This window comes from Musca domestica, unplaced genomic scaffold (assembly GCF_030504385.1).
Source record: "Musca domestica strain aabys unplaced genomic scaffold, Musca_domestica.polishedcontigs.V.1.1 9, whole genome shotgun sequence".
Classification (NCBI taxonomy): Eukaryota; Metazoa; Arthropoda; class Insecta; order Diptera; family Muscidae; genus Musca; species Musca domestica.
In genome coordinates, this window is record NW_026712435.1 from 15,759,230 (window position 1) to 15,779,619 (window position 20,390).

Below are 20,390 nucleotides of genomic sequence, written 5' to 3' on the forward strand. Positions count from 1 at the left end.
AGATTATGTGCTAAAATAAAATCAAAAATGGACTCACCTCTGGCATTAGTGTTGCTGCTGCCCCATTGAGAGTGGTGAGCGTTGGCATCACATCCAACGATGAGACCGCCTTTTCCACCCAATTTTGTGACCAGCTCCTCTACCACTTGGCCTGGCGGGTCGGGGTATTCGAAGGGTAGGTACAGGGAGACGAGGAAGATGACTTTAACCCGTTCCAGTCTCCAGTCTTACCGCCGTGGCGTCTCCTCCGCTGAAATTATTGAGGTAGATTAAGTTTAAGTTTTTCCTAGCAACGATACACGTTCTAACCTTTTCCCGTTGGAGGTGGCATAGGTGATGTAAGGTTCCTGGACCAGGGCTATGTCAACTTCAAGCTTGGAGAGGGATAGGAGAAGCTCAGCCCCTGCTGCCTTACAGTGATGCAGATTTATCTGCACGATGTTAAGCAGCTGTGGCTTTGTTCTTCCTACTGCGACAGCGGCGTTAGACGGAACCGAATCCATCCTGTGCCGAAGTGCAGTTTCCCCCCACGCGCCTGAAGGTGTTCCTGGCCAGCAGTATCAACGGATACCTTTATGACCAGGCCTCCTTCCTCCGTACTTGAGCCAACTAAGCGCCAGCTGTCCGTACGGAGATTGGGATTTTGTTTCCCCAATATTGTCAGCACGCGTGACGGGTCCACAGAGGGCGGCGGCACCCATGCTGTCAATATCCTCCTGCAGGGGATTTCCTTCAGGGATACAGCCGCAAGTGCACTTCCATCCCAAAGTCCTTGAAGGCCAGCTACTGCGGTCACAAGAAAGTCCTTCGACTCCTCATTTTCGCAGAAGGTGACCTTCCCTCCCTTGTAGACGGTAGCACTGCCAAATTGTAACCTAGAAGGGTCATCCCCTAGGAAAACCTGCTCCCTCAGACGGTCCTCAATGAGAAGCCACCGACTTTCGCTGATTTTGCCTTCCGGCTCAGCTCGGTCGATGACCGCTACACGGAGATTGTCCGGGTATAGGGTTTGGGAACATTTCCTCTTCCTCGAATTCTGGCTCGAAGGTTGTGGGTTGGTGGTGGCAGAATTAGCCTTGGCAGACTTAGGGTCCACAGGGGCCGTTTCTACCAGCTTTACCACTGTCTTCTTGCCAGCTACTGGCGCAGAAAACGCAGTTGGCAGAGGAGGAAGTTTGCCCGTTGACGGTTTCTTTGCCTCGGGATGAGGTTCCTCCGTTGACCGTCCCCTCTTTTCATCGTTGCACGAGAAGAGGGTTTGGCCTCCTTTGGATCCACCGGGGCAGCATTACCGCAAGGGCCGTCCTTCCTATTTTTCCTCCGCTTCCCTGCGTTAGAAATGGGGGTTGGCTGCACTTGATTCCGTTGACGGTGCAACAGCCGAAGCTGTCTTACCATCTTCGGGAGTGGTGTTGCCCTCCACCCCAGCCTCGTTAGATGGCTTGTCCTCAGACGGACTTACCTTCTTGACGAGGTCTGAAAAAAGAGAGGCAAGGTCCTTTTCAATTGAACATTTTGGCAGTTCCGGATGGTTCTTTTCGAACTTCCGTACTGCCTTTAGGTTCCTCTTGATCAGGGCCTTATCCCTCTCTGTAATCTGTAGGGGATCACGACCGATGAAGCTTTTACAATACCTCACCGATCTTTTGTATCCCCTCCTTATTTTTCCCTCCTTCTATCCGGAGTCGTCGTGGTTAATAGGAGTAGCAGTGTCCCCTTCCACGACGCCCTCCTCGACCCGGAGGTTGGCCGCACCGGTAGATACCGATGGAACCCCTTCCACAGGAGTTGACCTCGCTTTGGCACTAGATTGAGTGTCCCCTTCTGTATTTCGGATTAACTCACCCCTCAAAGATGAGGGTATTACGGTGACGTCGAGCTCCTCATCAGAGAGGGGTGAGTCATTCCCAAAACCGGAGGGCACACTCTCTTGGCTGAGCCTCAGAGTGGTCTTCTCTAGAAGGGCGGACAGCTGTTCACTCTGTCGCTGTATGCTCTCGCATACCACGTCTCTGTATGTTTGCAGAGTCACGTCCCCGCCCGAAGTTAAAATCATGTCCGTGGCCATGGCCTGGGTCGACACCTCCAAAGAGGTGGTTGAATTTTTGTCGGTTGTTGTTGTGTTGTTGTTGTTTACTAAATTCTCCATACGATATTGGACTGCGGAGGTGACGATGTCCGCCATGACATAGCCTCCATATCATGGTAAGGACTTGGCAACTAAGCCTGTTACTCGTCGAGGCGCCCAGGTATCGACGAGGCAACCGTTCTAATACAGTCGGTACCCTGACTGCAAACCTTGGAATACTGATGGGCACGGTTTACGTAACACCCCAGCATTAGGGAGTCCGTTGCGGTGGACCAGGCCGTCGACTGGGTAGTTTAGGGGCGCCAGTGTCGCCTCGTCGAGTCCAGGGATCACAGGCACTCGGATATTTGGTCCGAGACTCTCCCCCTAGAATCCGCTGAGCTGTCCGCGACTGCTTATTTAATTCGCAGCTGCCCGATATATCTACCGGGCGTTCCACTATCCGCAACCCGTGGACGCGTCCGATAGCACTCAGCTATGCTTCCGTGAACGGCGGAGGGTAGTTTTGCCTAAAATTGCCACCATACTAGACCTCCATAAGTTAGTATTGGCCTAACAAATAATTCATATAAAAATTTGATTATATGTGGCCTAAGTCCCAAGTTCTTCCCTATAGAGTTTCTACAAGAATAGAGTGCGATTAAGCCTCTCTTCGCTTGCTCCTCGATATTCATTTACCAATTTAATTTTCGGTAAAGGACATTATCGAGGTACTTAGCTTCCGTTGACAGGCTTACCCTAACTCCACCCAGCATAAGTAGCGAAAAATCTGGTATTTTCCGCTTCCTTGTAAAAAGTACGAGCTCATTTTTAGAAAGTTTCACAAAAGCTCCCTGCATGAGATCTGTAACAGTTTGCAGGAATTTTCCCGCAATCAGCAGAAGCCACTACTTTTGTTCCGTTATATTCCAGATTTTTTAGTATATATCGTTTATCACCAGAAGCCAGACAGAACCCCTTCTTGTGGGGTACCCCTGGTAATCGATTTTCTGACAGAGCACTCCCAGATACTTGAGTTGATGATCCTCCTACTGTCCTTTCAATTAGGATTGGTGGTAAACAAAGTTTTGTAAGGGAGCCACCAATTGATTTAAGTGTGACATAGTTGAAGGCCCCTTCTATATCGAGAAAGGCTGTCAAAGTAAAACACGAATCATTCAGGTTCTTCTCCAAAAAACCAACGACCCAGGATTCTGTGTAGTTGTCGAGAAAGCTCACGATTGCATTTGTGTCGACATTTTTAAATCTCAATTAGAAAGTTTTGGGATAAACGGCTGGATTATCCCATGGATTGCAGGCTTCCTCCCCAGGTTGCTGGCGTTGTAGTCGTCAATGGTGGCCTGGATGAAGGGAGCGCATTAAGTCCACTCCCCTTTAATGCATACATAATCCCTTCTCATAGGATTCAATCAGATGACTGTATTTTATTCCAATAGGCGGATGATTTCTTTATGCTTTGAGGCCGCCAGAGCTCATCTGTATGCCAAACGCTGTAATGGCAGTTTCCTTCGTTTCATCGTAAGCAAAACGTCAGTTGTTCACTTTAATAGACGATTCCGTCAGCTACATCTTAGGCAGGAAGAGACTAAGATTGAACTGGTCATAAAACATAAATATCTGGGATATTATGTTGCATCAAACAATTCTGCAAAGGAAAACATCCTCTGTACCGTGGCTGATGTTGAAAGGAAAAATAAATTCCACAATATTTTAGGTGGATGCAAGAAAGGTGTTGACCCACGCAAATCTCTACAACTTTTTAGGGCAGGCGTTAGGTCTAAAGTAGAGTATGCCTCAGCATTAAAACGCCCGATTCAGAGATATTCTTTAAAGGGTTCGCGTAACCTCTCCTGTGGGAAACAGCACTAGTAAAATTTTTGTTAATGACGATATATAAAGGGCATAGTTTCTAAAAAATCAGATGCAAATGTTTAATGAAAAGTCAGAACAATTTAAAAGTAGGGACTTCGAAATTATTTTTTCAGATTTCTCAGTCTTCCACAATTTTATTGGTTCGGCATTTATTTACGAAGGCCCTGCTATAATGTTTGCATTGTTATACCCTCCACCTTGAAAAGGAGGGTATGTTAACTTTGTCATTCCGTTTGTAACATCAGTAAATATTCGTCGTAGACCCCATAGACCTGTCTGTCTGCCCGTCTGTCTGTTGAAATCACGACACAGCCCACATTATTTAACGTAGAGCTTCAAAATTTGTGCCTAGGGTGGTTGGTATTGAAAATGGGATATATCGGTCCATGTTTTGGTAGAACCCCCATATAATGATACCCCTTGATACTCGGTATTTTGATGATTTTCTCCACATTTTTTTCATGGATTTGTCTAAAAATTTGTATTTGTAGGTCATAATTTTCCTATAGCCCACATATAACGATACCTACCGATATTAGGTATTTTGATCATCATAGTCACCTTTACACACGAAACTATTTCAAATTTGGTATTTAAACAGATTTAATAAATGACAATCCTTAAAGTATAATATTGTCTATAAAGGTTCCCATTTTTGTATGGCTCCCATATAAAGGGCTCATCCCCTTTTTTTTTTTTTTTTTTTGAAACGTTTAACATCATCATCTTGTTTCACAATACAATGGTCTCCTGAATATCAGCTGACCTTATTGGTATAATGAAGACATACTGAAATCCCTAAAATAGCCATTCTATGTGATTGTCTTAGTGGTCTTAAATCAATTAAAAATCACCGTAAGGGAAACTTCATTGTAGGCGGAATTAAAGAATTGTCATTAAATTTCTTGTGGGAAATAGAGGTGCATCACTTCCCGGCTATACTTGCAATTTTTTCAATAATTCTGACAGGAAGCGGGCATAGCCTCAGAGGTGTATTTCTATAGTTTTACGAAGCTGTTCTACCTCCTTACTGTACCATGCAGAAGTGTCACAAACCACGCCTTCTGCAATTCGACTCATGAAAGAGTGAATTCTGCGCCATCCTCGTTATGTGAAACATGTAACGTTGAAGAGAATATAGATCATATTCTATTCACACCAGCTTATTGGAAAGTCAAGACCCACCGAAGATTAAAAAAACGAGAAAGAGATACTTCCTGCCATTACTGATTTTCAATCAATATTACTTTATGAATTACCTGTCACAAAAATAAATAAAAAATGAGGCATAGAAGTGGAAATTGTGAAAAATATTTTGTTTCAAAGAACGAAAGAAAAAGTAATGAACACAATACTAAAAAATACGACGGAGAAAAGTTCTAAGAAGCTTCGGACCCCTTGTCTTAGCCCAGTACAGTGTGAGCATTTTAATAACAAGATTATTTTAAATTTGTAAATAAATTCCTGTGCTTACCCGAGTGCATAAAAGGGTGCGAGTACATAAAAAGCTTGAAGTCATGGCTAGGCATATTAATGTCAAATAATAGTGGAAAACGACGGGGGGATTTTAGTGCGGCTCTGTAATTTCTTTATGAAATGTAACAAAATATGCCTAGCCATGACTTCAAGCATCTTATGTAATTGTATATTTAAGAAGATAAAGTCGTGCTATCATATGTTTACATTTTTTTTCAAAATTATTCATTTGACTACATCTTATTGTCAATACATAGAAATCAGAGATGTGAAGCTGTTGCATAAAAATATATTTTTTGAGTTTTTTTTTTTTGTTTTGTTTTTTATTTTTGCTTCATGGTGGAAGAATACAGGTAGATGCATCAACGCTTGAGAACATTCGTACTTCAAAGTTGTTAAAATGTTTTTCAAAAATATGTATATTGTTATAAGTTTTCTTATACGACATCAATCGTAGGTTGTTGTCATATGTGTTTTTCAAAAATTATAACGAATTTGAATAATATTTCATTCAAAAATTTCATTTTTAAACTTGGTTTGACAATTCATTGACCCAGTAGCTGTGTCAATGCGACTACCAACCATAGCTTCAATTTTTCATTCGTAAGGCCAAATTATTTAGTTTTCACAAATGAATTATTCTTTTTTTATTCTCTTTCTCCTTCTTCGTCATGGTTGCCAGGTACCGGAAGTACAATCGACCCATGAATTATTTTTGTTGGAAGAATAAACTGGTTGTCAAGAATAAATGATGTGGTAACACTTTGTTAACAATTGGCTTCGTCAATTGAGAAACAAGTAAAAACATTGTATTCGGTCAGGCCGAACTTTAAATACCACAAAACATTTTTATGTGGCGGAGGTAGAGCCCTTATGTGGGGAACCTTTGAAGACAATTTTATACCACAAAGATTTTTATCTAGTGCGAGTCTAAAATACCTAATTTAAAAAAATCAGTGGGTAACTGTGACTTAGATTTTAAAAATAACGAATATCAATGGGTACCGTTATATGGAAACAGTGGACCAATATGGACAATGCATTGACCCGGTTGTAGAACTCATTATGAACTGCAAATATGTTAGAAAATGTGGCTTAAATCGTCAAAATACAAACTTCATTTAAATATGTACTCTCCGATAGGAAAACTTCCTTTTATCTTTTAACGTAAAAATTCTGAATTCATATTGCCATATTTTATATTGATTACATAGCAATAACAACAAATTGTATATATTATATAAATTTACCATATCTCTAAAAATATATAATAAATTAATCTTCTATAGTATAAATACGCTATATTATTATGGTAGAGTCAAACCAGCTGGGTTTTGCTGCAAGCTTTTATTAATTGTACTATGGGTAGATAAAATAATTGTTTATTCACCTTGACGAGAGTCTGCACGGAAAGAAACTTATGTTCCAGTGAAGTAACATAAATACCTTTTTTTGTTCGGGGGTAAAATGTAAAAAAGCGATTTTGTGAAAAACTTTCTAACCTCAAATTGTATTGAAAAGTTTTAAACTAAACTTAAAATATAGCTTTTTTAAAATCCGTTCATTTCAAAATTATTTTCAAAATATTCAAATGCAGTTGTAACTTAAATAAACATTCGTGTGTACTCAACTTAAGATTATTTTACGCTCCCTCATGTTCTCTCTCAGCTGGTTTTTACTTTATTTGGTTTCGTTTAGTAAAAAATCGACTAACACGTCCCTACATCGAAAGACCGGCGATAGGAGTGAGTCCATAAGATTCATTTTGGGTGCAAAATGTATTTAAGTTCTTCCAGAATCAGATTATTTTCCAGCCTCAAATATTTATCGCACAGGCGCTATGAAAGCAGCAAAGCTCCCTCAACTGGAACCAAAGTCGACGAGTCGACAGATTCAACTGTTCAATCTAAACTGTTACAAAATATGCTGGAGCCCGATGGGGTAGTAAGACCAAAAATAGATCCCAAAGAAACGTCCATAATACTTTTTCCCGGCCAAGGTACACAATATGTTGGAATGGCAAGCAAATTGATTCGGTTTCCAGAGGCAAGGCGAATTTTTGAATTGGCAAATGAAGTGCTAGGTTATGACTTGCTGAAACTGTGCCTCGAAGGACCGGTAGAAAAGCTAAACCGTACTGAACATGCCCAGCATGCAGTGATGGTATCTTCATTAGCTGCTCTGGAGCAATTGAAAGAAGAACGACCCAAGGCAATAGATACGTGTGTGGCAACAGCTGGCTTCAGTTTAGGCGAGATAACAGCGCTGGTATTTGCAGGTGTATTACCGTTTGATAAAGCCCTGAAATTGGTTCAAATTCGTGCCAATGCTATGCAAGTAGCTTGCGATCGTGTGGCTGGCGGTATGGCTATGGTTCTCTATGCACCGGATACGGAAATCGGGGCCGCTTGCGCAAAAGCTGTTCAATGGTGTGTTGACAAAGGCATTGAAAATCCCTACTGTGGCGTGGCCAATTACATGTTCCCTCACTGTAAAGTTCTGGCGGGCAATATCGAAGCTATAGAGTTCTTGGAGAAAAATGCCAAAGCATTAAAAATAAGACGTATTAAACGTTTGCCTGTCAGTGGTGCTTTCCATACACCACTGATGGAAGACGCCATAGAACCCTTTGCGAAAGCTTTAAAGAAAATACCGTTGGAGGAACCAATTATACGAGTTTACTCCAATGTGGACGGCAAACCTTACAAACATGTGCCGCACATATTGAAACAGCTACCCAAACAGGTAATCAAATTCAGACATTTCTATTTATTTTATTTTAAAGCTATTTTTCTTATTCAGATTGTTAAGCCTGTTAAGTGGGAACAGACAATGCATCAAATGTATGAACGTCAACAAGGTCTTGATTTCCCTCGGACATTTGAATGTGGACCAGGCAAAGGTTTAGTTCAAATTTTAGAAAAAGTTAATGCTAAAGCTGCCAACACAGCATTGAGTATAGAAGCTTGAACACATCTGTGCATTGTTTTTTGTTAATACTTGTAATGTGAAATAAAGATTTATATTTGTTACTTAACCTCAAACATATTTTCCTTCATTCTTTAGAAGGTGCTGACTACACTCATCATTAAGTTATATCCTGTGACAACTTGAATCCGAACAAAATGACAATCATAAAGTTTGTGAGCGCAATCGATATATTGGGAGGCATTCGAACTTACGGATAACCTGATATTTCCCTCAAGAAAATTACTTTGCCTTTGAGAAGGAAGCGAGATAGACCCATAGTTACTTTTGAGGATCTTCATAGAATCACTTTCTGAGTCGATTTATGCATATCAGTCCGTCTGTCCGTCCGTCTATTTATTCTTGTGAACAAAATGCTGGTTCCATTTATTATCCGATTGAGATGGAATTTTCCAAACAATATTTGTTTGGCTCAAGGACGAACCATATCGATAATCGAATCAGATTTAGATATAGCTTCCATATATATCTCCAACCTATTTCGGGTTAATTGTGCACCAAATGGCCAATATAAGTCCAAATGACCTGAATTTTGGCACATCCAACCTAATTCAGTCTAGAAGCAAGTATATCGAATTCGGAAAAAATAGGTTCATAGATAGCTATAGCTCCCATATATAGGTTTCATCAGATTTTGGCGAGTTAGGTCCGTAGTTACTTTTAGGATCTTCATAGAATCACTCTCTGGGTCGATTTATGCATTTCTGTCCGTCTGTCCATGTATTCTTGTGAACAAAATACAGGTCGCATTTATTATTCGATTGAGATGAAATTTTCCAAACAATATTTATTTGGCCCAAGGACGAACCCTATTGAATTTGATATTAATCGGATCAGATTTAGATATAGCTCCCGTATATCTTCAACCGATTTCGGGTTAATTGTGCACCAAATGGCCAATACAATTCCAAATGACCTGAATTTTGGCACATCCAACCGAATTAAGTCCAGAAGCAAGTACATCAAATTTGGAGAAAATCGGTTCTGATATAGCTTTAGCTCCCATACACACGTTTCATCCGATAATATCTATTCACATTCGTAATATCTATTCGACGGAAATACCTTTGCCAAATTTGATCGAGATCGGCTAACATTTGGATATAGCTCCTAAACATCCTTAATTTCAGGTTTATTGTGGCTAATATCAGCCCGAATGGAGTGAATTTCGGGACGTACGTCTCCAATTTGTGGAACTCGGCTCCGATATATATTTTTTACTATAATCCTTCTCATGCACTCTATAGCAATGGTATTTGGTATAAAAGATTAAAATGTTTCCGTCAAATTTAGTGAAAATCGATTCAAAATTGGATATGCCTCCCATGTACAGGGTGAGATTAAAAAAACTGCAACAAAGCCAAACGCCATAATTTTTGTTTTAATTTTTTGAATGAAAGCAAAAAAATGTCGGAAATAGCATCAAATTTTAGAATAATTTTAGATTTGTTCGAATTGGTCTTCTTAGGCATGAATTACGACCTTCAAACGGCCAATGAAACCGTCACACGCTGCCCGAATGTTATTCTGCGGTATTTTGGTTCGTTTCCGGTGAAGCGCTTGCTTGAGGTGATCAACACATTGGTATTTTTTAGTGCCAACCTTGCTTTCCAAAATACTCCAAACACAATAGTCCAAAGGATTGGTATCCGGAGATTTTGGTGGAAATTGTGCGCTGGAAATGAAGCGAAGTACCTCATTTTGTAACCATTCTTAGTTGGCTTGGATGGTGCTGAGTCCTGTTGGAATGTCCAAGATCTGCGGACAAAATGTTTGCATGCCCAAGGCTTTAATACACCCTCCAGAATATTTTCGCGATAATATTCGACATTTATTCTGATGTCACGGTCGTTTTCGGCAGTTCACCACTTTCGGCTAAGCGAAGCCGCTCTTCAGCTCTTTTGAGTCTATTTTCCTTCCGTTGCGGTGTATATTCTTGCACTTGTTGAAATTTCAATAGCCTTACCCCGAGCTCATTTTTCAATATTTGCCGAATGGAATATTGCGAAATGTTCTTCTCACGATCCATTTTTCGATTGATCAAGTCGCTTCCTTACTTTTCGAACCATTTCTGCTGATGTTGCTGTTTTCTTCCTTCCACTTCCTTGACGTCGGGCTACGCTACCAGTTTCACGGTATCGACCGATGGTACAAGACACAACGTATTTACTAACATTTAAACACTGGAGTGCTCTAACAATAGCCACTTGTGGTTTTCCAGCCAAATATAAAGAAATCGCACTATCACGCTCAAATTCCATAACGAATAACTTTTTTTCTGGAAAATTCTCACCAAAATATTTTTGTACGCTTGTAAACAATATAATGAGCTGCCACTGCCTTTTTAACTGCTGTCGGACTTTTCATCTCACCCTGTATTATTTCCCCTGGTGTTATGATCTACTTCAAATAAGTTCTTTTGTTACGGGAGCTCTACTAAATATGCAAAGTCGTGTAGGGTATCATATAGTCGGCCCCTCCTGACTTTTGACTTTTCCTTACCGCTTCAAATTGAATTTTCATTTATGAAGTATTCACAGTATTATTTTCCCCCTTAGGCGCCAATGTTAACAATTTCCAATAACAAGACGACACATAATTTCAAAATGCAAACTATATTATTTGTTGATCTTAATTTCAAGTCAAAACAAAAACATCTGTTTATAGCACATAATCTCTTTTATGAAAGAAATGTAAATTATAATGGTGATTGATTTGCATTACAATTCATAAGTTTTTTTTTTTACAAAAAATATGTAATTATCTTAGCACATAAATTATCGTTTTATTTTTATAGATGTCTAGCTCTTCTCATCACGTGTACGCATACGGAAAACAAATGCGGCTCCTTTGTTTTTTCGGAAATTTTCATAGGGATCGTTCATATTAACACCGACACCCTGAAAGAAGGAGCAGCGACATGCAGGTTTCGTTGACTAATTAAAGGGCAAGTACTTACTTTGTATAAATCTTTACGATCTCTGACTTCTCCCCCAGAAATTGGTTGATCAATGCCTTGATTTTTCGTACCGAGACCGGTACCAGCGCCTGACCAGCCCATTTTCATTAGCATTTGATGTCCTTTATTTGATTCGTCAATGAATTCATTGGGTTTTGCAAAATTACTTCCTCTAAAAGATTGAAGCGTGAATAAAGGAAAATTATCAATTGATATGAATGACTTACAAAAAGCTAGGAGGGGTTACTGAACGTTCGCGTTCACGTCTTATGTTTCGATCGTTTTCCCTGTCACGATCTCGTTCCCTTTCTCTATCCCGTGGCGGAGATCGTCGAGGTGAACGACTTCTTCTGTTGTAACGGTTATTTCGTCCTCCTCTGTCATTGCGATTGGGGGTGGCACGTACTGGAGAACGAGAACGTGATCTTGAACGCGTTCGTGATTTACGAGGCGATGCAGAACGACTGCGACTTTTTGATCTATAATAATTTGTTTCTTTTTAATTTTTCAATTATCATAATATATTTAAAATTACCTATAGCATCGTTTGTTTGTCTTTTTTGGCTTTGGTTTTTCCAAGACAATAGGACTAGGAGAGCGTGATCTGTCTCTGACTCCATTTTTAATATCCTCCTCCTTTTGTTTGCGCGCAGCGTTTTTAACCTTGTAATATTCATACAGACCCAATTTCTCCCAACCCTCACTGCAAAATAAGAAAATATAAGTCATAACATTGTTTCAGTTGTAATGCCTTTGAACTTGCACTTACTTGTCTCTTGGTCTGTCATGCGTGGGCAATGAATAGAAAGCTGCCAAAGCATTTGTCAATCTTTCGGTTTGTGGAGCCGGTGGTGGTAAACGTATATCCTCGGGATCTAAGGGCTTATAGGTATAGTCCTCCAAACGTATAAGCGGCACCATAAGTCCAGCCGGTAAATCATAATATGCTGCTGATGGTTTTGGATCCTCCTCAGGTTCCTTCAATGATGGCTTCTCGTCAGCTGGACCCATGGCATGTGACGTTACTGTTTGATTATCGAAAGCATTTGTTGGCTGCTGCTGTTGTTGTACCATTTGCAAAGCGGCAGCAACATTACGTAGGTCCACATTTAAATTGGAGACGTTGTTCAGAATTTCTCCAGGATTGAGAGCATTTGGTGCAGCGGTTAACATTGTTTGGCTTTGCGGAATGTTGCTACTGATTTGAGCGAATTGATTTTGTTGCAAAAGAGGTGGAATTTGTTGGCTATTTGATCCCAATCCTGATCCAGTCGGTCCAGGATTGGCAAATCCTGGTGGTGGTTTTGATAAATCCGGAATAAAGAAACTATTACTAGCGGCTGGGGCATTTGAAAAGCACTGAGCATTGTTCGAATTCAAATGTGCTTGTGAGTTGCCATATGGATCTGGTTCACTTACAGAAGGCATTACAAGTTTTTGACCCATTAAGGAGGGTATATTGTTCGCCTGTGTTTGCTGTTGTTGATTTTGCTGATTTCCCGCCTGAAGCATACCCGTATTTGGCAAAACACTTGCTAACATTTGCTGTTCCATTTGTTGTTTTTGTTGTTCTAATTGTGTGATTTGTTGTGCAGCATGTTGTATAAACATTTGATGTTGTTTTTTATAGCTGAAAGCAAAAATACGAAATTAATACAAATGCCGATTTGAATAAAATGTCTCCAAGGGAGATGTCGTTTATTTTCGAATAGCATACTTATCCATTTGCGCTTTCATAGCCTGAGTAAATTTGCTTGTCGTTTCATGATGTAAATTTTGCAAATTTGTTTTGTACTCTTGCATGGAGGAATCCGGTGACTGTAACTTCGATATAACACAAGCATCAAAGAATTTCGCCTTGGATTCCCACAACGATAAGAGTTTTGTTAGTTTGGCTCGTTGATCGGTATTGGCAACTGTAAAAAATGCATGAGAACAAAAAAGTGTGAGGCGAATTCGCATGACTTGTAGGAGGAAAGGACACTTACTCAAATCGGCACTGCAGAACATTGGAATAACCACATTCTCCAAGCTATTTTTCAAGTCATTGGCATTTTTCCGAACACTGCAATATATATTCATATTTTATTAATGGCGCTCGTTTAAGAAATACTGAAACATTTTACGCTTGATATTATATATTTACAGCGTGAGATGAAAAAACTGCAACCAACTTCAGACTGCTGTCATTTCTAAGCCACTCGTCCGACAGCTGTAAAAATTATTCCAGTTTACAAGCGTACAAAATCATGTTGGTGAGAATTTTCCAGAAAAAAAGTTATTTGTGATGGAATTCAAGCGTGATAGTGTTATTTCTTTATATTTGGCTGGAAAACCAGGAGTGGCTATCGTTAGAGCACTCCAGCATTTAAATGCGAATAAATCTTTTGTGTCTCGTACCATCGCTCGTTACCGTGATACCAGTAGCGTAGCCAGACGTCAAGGTAGTGGACGGAAGAAAAAAGCAACATCAGCAGAAAAGGTTCGAAAAGTAAATAAGCGACTTGATCGAAACCCGCGTCGCAGTGGCCGAAAAATAGCTCGTGAGCTGAACATATCGCAATATTCCATTCGGCAAATATTGAAAAATGAGCTCGGGGTAAAGCCATTGAAATTCCAAAAAGTGCAAGAACTTACACCACAACAGAAAGAAAATAGACTCAAAAGAGCTAAAGAGTTGCTTCGCTTGGCCGAAAGTGGTGAACTGCCGATTTTGGTTTTCTCCGATGAGAAAACATTCGTTGACCAGCAGTTTGCAAACAAACAAAATGATCGTGTTTACTTGCCAAAGAGGTCAGCTGAAAATGTGCACCTTCGGTTGGCCACCAGAACTCAAGCGCCGGCCATGGTGATGGTGTGGGCCGCCATAATAGTTACAAAATGAGGTTTCTCGCTTCATTTCCAGCGCACAATGGCCACCAAAATCTCCGGATACCAATCCGTTGAACTATTGTGTCTGGAGTATTTTGGAAAGCAAGGTTGGCACTAAAAAATACAAAAATATTGATCACCTCAAGCAAGCGCTTCGCCGGGAATGGGCCAAAATGTCGCAGAGCAACATTCGGGCAGCGTGTGACGGTTTCATTGGCCGTTTGAAGGTCATAATTCATGCCAAAGGTGACCAATTCGAACAAATCTAAATTTCTTTAAAAATGCTATGCTATTTCCGACATTTCTGGCTTCCATTTATTAAAATTTAAAAAAAATGTAAAAATTATGGCGTTTGACTTTGTTGCAGTTTTTTTATCTCACCCTGTATTTATTGATTTAATATATATTTAAAACTTCCGCGAAGTAAAATAACTTTGACATACAGCAAATTTGTACCCAATGAAGTAGATGTGGTATTCTTTTTAATGTAAATTTATAAATGTGGACAATTTAGTTTTTTCAAAACTCCAAAATATTCGAAATTTATTTAAAAAACGACCTGTTTCCGCCAGTTTTTTCAATTAATGAAATATTTTAAACGATATTTTGGCTCCACAGTTACAAATTTTAAGTGTAAATACAACAATTGACAAAAACAAAATGTATACTTACCAATGGTGCAATATATCATTAATTAAATATATAAGATGCAATTTTTGCTGAAATGTTGAACCATCTGCCAAAGCCCTAAAAATAAATTAACAAAGGATATTTTGTTGTTGTTGTTCTTTGTCTTGCTCTGTTCGCTCGTCTGCTTCCAGAGTTGTAGGCGTTGAACAATAATCTAAAAAATATTATTAGTCAGTCTTCTGTGTGAGTCGGAGTAAACGTAATTGTTCGTAATTTTGGTTTCAGTTCAAATGTCCGTAAATAGAAATACTACAACTCATTATGGATGCGATTGGTTGGGAAAGCACTTCAGCGATACTTTGTCATCATCAACAACAATAAACCAAAGTCCTTCACCATGTACATCGAACGAACACATAGTAGAAATGCTAGCGTTTATATATGCAAATAGCCATTGACCGGACAACCATATCTGCTGCACCGGCCGGTTGGACTCATAACAATAACATATATAGTTATTCAACAGTAGTAAATAGTATATGGTAATAAATATAATTAAAAATTAGTTTCAAATCAAACTTATAAGTAACACGCATACTTCTTTAAAAGATACTGTAAAACGACATTGTTTTTAGCGCTGTCGGATGAATGCTGTAATATCCAGTTTTTGCCTAAAATTGCAACATTTAAAAATATTACTTCATTTGCCAACCAACAGAAAATATTATATAAGTAAATATAGATATTTCAACAATAAAAAATATTTGCAAGTTATCGTCTACTAAAGAGTTTAGAATCGAACAAAATATTATGATTTTAGGTTTACTTTGTTATATTTACCTTGGGAAATACTGTCCTTGGTACATGCATCAATAATGGGCTGCAATATGCCATCAAATTCTTTTAGGGATATATTTTGCTCCTCTGCTTGCTTTTCCAATTGTTTATTTTGGGCCTCCTCTATCGCTTCTTCAATTTGCTTCTTTTGCTGTGTCACCAGTGCCTAAATATGTCCCATTGTGTTTGGTTTCAATATTTTTTGTTTTTTTTTTTCGAAAATTCAGTTTCATATTTGATAGGGGATTGCAACAGAATATTTTGCACAGACACATAGTTTGTTTTATGCGAATGCATTTTTAACAGTTTTGTATGTGTTTTATTGTAGCGGATATTATGGATTTTTAGTTTTGGGATTTTTCGAGTTTGTTTTTAATAAAAAATATACAAGGTAAAGTAAAATTTTAAATGTAGAGATTTTGTAATGCATTTTATAATATATAAAATATAGAAATAATATAGATTAAGATCAATAATTAAAACAAGATTCCCCAAGATGTGAAGTTTTATCCCAATCTTTGAAATTTTGAAAACAAAAACTGATAATGAGAGTGAAATTACCGTGTACTTTAATTTCATTATCGATGGAACAAAACCAATACAAATCATTGTTCATTTACTTCAATTGTGAAGGTTCACAAATGTTCATATGGATTTTTTTTACAAGAACAGTAGAATAACCTAAAAAACTGCAACCAACTTCAGACTGCTGTAATTTCTAAGCCACTTGTCCGACAGCTGTTTAAATTATTGCAGTGGCAGCTCAGCTCATTGTTTACAAGCATACAAAAGCATTTTGGTGAGAATTTTCCAGAAAAAATGTTATTCGTGATGGAATTCAAGCGTGATAGTGTGATTTCTTTATATTTAGAGCACTCCTGCATTTAAATGTGAATACATCTTTTGTGTCTCGTACCATCGTTCGTTACCGTAATACTGGTAGCTTAGCCCGACGTCATGAAGTGGACGAAAGAAAACAGCAACATCCGCAGGAATGATTCGAAAAGTAAAGAAGCAACGTGATTGAAACCCGCGTCGCAGTGGCCGAAAAATGGCTCGTGAGCTGAACATATCGCAATATTCCATTCGGCCAAAATTAAAAAATTAACTCGGGGTAAAGCCATTGAAATTCCAAAAAGTGCAAGAACTTACACCGCATCAGAAAGAAAATAGACTCAAAAGAGCTAAAGAGTTGCTTCGCTTGGCCGAAAGTGGTGAACTGCCCAATTTGGGTTTCTCCGATGAGAAAACATCCGTTGTCCAGCAGTTTGTAACCAAACAAAATGATCGTGTTTATTTGCCAAAGAAGTCAGCTAAAAATGTCCACCTTCTGTTGGCCATCAGAAATCAAGCGCCGGCCATGGTGATGGTGTGGGCCGCCATAACAGCCCATAGTCGCTCTCCGCTCGCATTAATCGACCGTGGCATCAGAATAAATGCCGAATATTTTCGCGAAAATGGTTACAAAAAGATGTTCTTCGCTTCATTTCTAGCGTACAATAGCGACGAAAATCTCCGGATACCTATCAGTTGGACTATAGTGTCTGGAGTATTTTGGAAAGCAAGGTTGGCACTAAAAAATACCAAAGTGTCGATCACCTCAAGCAAGCGCTTTGCCGGAAATGGGCCAAAATACCGCAGAGCAACATTCGGGCAGCGTGTGACAGTTTCATTGGCCGTTTGAAGGATATAATTCGTGCCAAAGTTGACCAATCGAACAAATCTAAACTTATTCTAAAATTTGATGCTATTTCCGACATTTTTTGCTTTCATTCAATAAAATTAAAAAAAAAAAAATTTAAAAATTATGGCGTTTGACTTTGTTGCATTTTTTTATCTCACCCTGTATGTGCAATGCTGAATTGAAGTCGACACAAAGCAGATTGTTGCAGATTCATAAAATGTAACAAACTCAAAATGTCTGCACTCGGAAGTCGGTTGCATAATATTTCGTGCGACAAGAGACATTGTTCGGTAATATATTGTTCGATCTAATATATTTGAAAATGTCATAGGTTCGCACCTTCAGAAATTCCAAAAAATACATATCGTATTTGTTGTATTTTCGCAGTATTATATATTGGGTATAATAATGCAATTATTTAATTCAGAAAGCTGCTTAACTAAGCCCATGAAAAACTGCTTAACTAAGCCCATGAAAAATGCTTTTAAGTTGGATGTGTCAAGCAGATTATAAAAACAATTACCGCGGAAAATGTCTCTGTTGTAAGAGAAACAAAAAGCAAACATTGTTGGAGGCAATGGTAATGAAGACCTTTAAAAAGAAAAGTATCAAGATTTCATATTCGAACGAATTCCAAATGCCAGTGAAATCGGTTGAAGAACGCAATCTTCAAAGTACCATCCAATGGGCGTTACTGTTATATGGGAGGTGCACCAAAATGTGCACCTACATAGACAATTTTGCGAGTATCAAATGCCAACTTTGTGGCTAAAATCATGAAACTTTTAAATATTGGGAGAGTTAGTCTTATATGGGTGTTATAGAAAAACGGATACAGATATAAGCAGTGGTTATGCCACAGTACCCATTACGGACATAAAATTCTGAATATAGGCAGGTAATGAATATGGGGACTGCTATACGAAAGGTGGAATGACACGGCCCATTTACGAAGGTAAAATACACTATGTGCTAAACCGACTTGGAATTTTTCGCTGATCAAGAATATATATACTTCGTATTTATTTCAAGGAGTTACAAAGAGAATGACAAAGTTAAGATACCCTCCATAGTATGCTAGAGAACTCGAACTCAAATTTCGGGAATAGTACAATAGTTATAGTAAATAGGAATTAAAAAACACAAACAAAACAAAAACTCCATTTAACTTACGAAATCCTCGCAATCAATTAGCTAGAAAGTTATATACAAAAATAAGCCCATGAAGAAAAAATAACAAGCTTAAGCTGTGAATACATAAAGCGCTTATTTGGCTGGCTTAAGTCATCGGCTGACTTCTTCGGAAATGAACAAAGGAGACTAGGCCAAAATCGAACTAGGTCAACCTAAAACTCCTTTGTTCATCTATGAAGAAGCCAGCCGATGACTTAAACCATCCAAATATGCTCTTTATGTATTTCTAGCCTTAATTTTGGTAGTAACACCCAAAGACAAAAAAGCTCAATCCCTCCCTGTTTATGCGGTATAAATCCGTTTAAACACAGTAATATACCAAATTTCGTAACTGGAAATCTTTCAAATAAACGCGAAAACGCAAAGAACACATCCCCAAATCGAACCAAATACAAATGTTTGTACCTATCTCTTCTTTAAGCAAAAGATGTAATCACGTTGAAAATGGAATCTATAAAATATGGATATGGAAAAAAATTTACCGTGTGTTGTGCAGTTAAATTTGCTTCGGATTGACGAATTTGCTCGCGCAGTGTATTCTGTTGCATATTAATCGCTTCTATTTGTGCAGTTATTGTCATAGCCAAAGTTTGTTGATTGCCACCAACATTTGTGGAAGTGGGTGGTTGCGATTGTTGTCGTTGGTGTTGCTGTGCAGATTGCTGTTGAGGATGCTGTTGCGACTGCATTCCAACATTCATTTGTCCCGATGACGGTGGTGCGTTATTCCATAGCTGATGGTTTGGAGGTGGTTGATTCATGGCAAAGTTGTTTCCATCCATAATTTGGCCACTGCCTTGCTGATGTAACATATTTGGCGGTGGTCCTTGTGTAAAATGTGATGATTGCTGCTGTTGATTTGGATATTGTTGTGAATGCATCATACCTCCAGCATTTTGTCCTTGTTGCTTTAAAACTGAAATATATTTTACAAAGTGTAAGAAATTAATTGCCGGTTAATAGAATAAACTTTTGTTGTTGCTTACAAATTTGTTCAGCTTGAACACGATATTGGTAATACGCCGCAAATTCTCCACCATACAAAAATTCAAATTTTGGATTATTCTGCTGCTTTTGTTTGGTTATCATTTCGAATTCTGGGCCATTCCTTGCAACAAACTCGGCCAACTTGTCTATAATATTGCGAAGGCTCGCATCTTTAAAGGAAGAAAAAATTATGAGTATCAGTCATTTGGTCGGTATGAGAGACCGATAAGTTTCGTCACAGCTATTATTTTCTGATTATTACCTCTGGGTGGTGGAGGTCCTTCCATTCTAGTTGATATTCCTATATGTTCTCAATTAATTCTTAGATTATCTTCTTTTTGTACAAAATTCTAGTTTCACCCAAAACATGTCACGAATTTTATTGCAGTTGTCAAAAGAAATATACTTTTTCTTCAGGACGCCATATTTATGCGGTGACGTTTAGGGACAGCGAATAAACACAATTCAACATTTAAGTGGTGGCGGCGTTAGTGACGCCGACAAAATAATTACTATTGTTGAATGAAAAATTATTCGAATTTGCAAAAATTGTTAAAATATGCACATCATAACATCCTCCGATTGGTAATTGTGACATGTACAAATCTACATATTTTTGAAGAAACATTTAACAATTTTCCCAACCGTCTTCCTGTATTTTTCTACCATGCTAAGTGCATATCTACCATGGTAGAATGAAATCAAGGTAGGGCAGAACTACCATATGATTCATTTTTTTTTTTTTTTCATTTTCTTGGCTTAACATCATGGTAGAAGAATATAGGTAGATGCATCAACGCTTG

The 20,390-nt window shown here is 38.7% G+C and overlaps 2 protein-coding genes across 2 annotated transcripts; one reads left to right on the forward strand and one right to left on the reverse strand.

Moving 5' to 3' along the window:
- Nucleotides 1–7,137: 7,137 nt before the first annotated feature.
- On the forward strand, nucleotides 7,138–8,474 carry LOC101894504 (probable malonyl-CoA-acyl carrier protein transacylase, mitochondrial). The gene is made up of 2 exons (XM_005187507.4): nucleotides 7,138–8,182; nucleotides 8,240–8,474. Exons 1-2 carry the CDS (start codon nucleotides 7,214–7,216, stop codon nucleotides 8,405–8,407), a joined length of 1,137 nt encoding a protein of 378 aa, XP_005187564.1. The 5' UTR covers nucleotides 7,138–7,213; the 3' UTR covers nucleotides 8,408–8,474.
- Nucleotides 8,475–11,023: 2,549 nt separating this feature from the next.
- LOC101894341 (calcium homeostasis endoplasmic reticulum protein) lies at nucleotides 11,024–20,011 on the reverse strand. Its single transcript, XM_005187506.4, has 13 exons — nucleotides 19,850–20,011; nucleotides 19,587–19,757; nucleotides 19,083–19,516; nucleotides 15,726–15,888; nucleotides 15,484–15,556; nucleotides 14,928–15,002; nucleotides 13,373–13,449; nucleotides 13,102–13,300; nucleotides 12,154–13,014; nucleotides 11,920–12,087; nucleotides 11,612–11,863; nucleotides 11,385–11,556; nucleotides 11,024–11,325 (listed from the first exon to the last, which is right to left on the reverse strand). Exons 1-13 carry the CDS (start codon nucleotides 19,872–19,874, stop codon nucleotides 11,227–11,229), a joined length of 2,769 nt encoding a protein of 922 aa, XP_005187563.1. The 5' UTR covers nucleotides 19,875–20,011; the 3' UTR covers nucleotides 11,024–11,226.
- Between the last annotated feature and the right edge of the window lie 379 nt (nucleotides 20,012–20,390).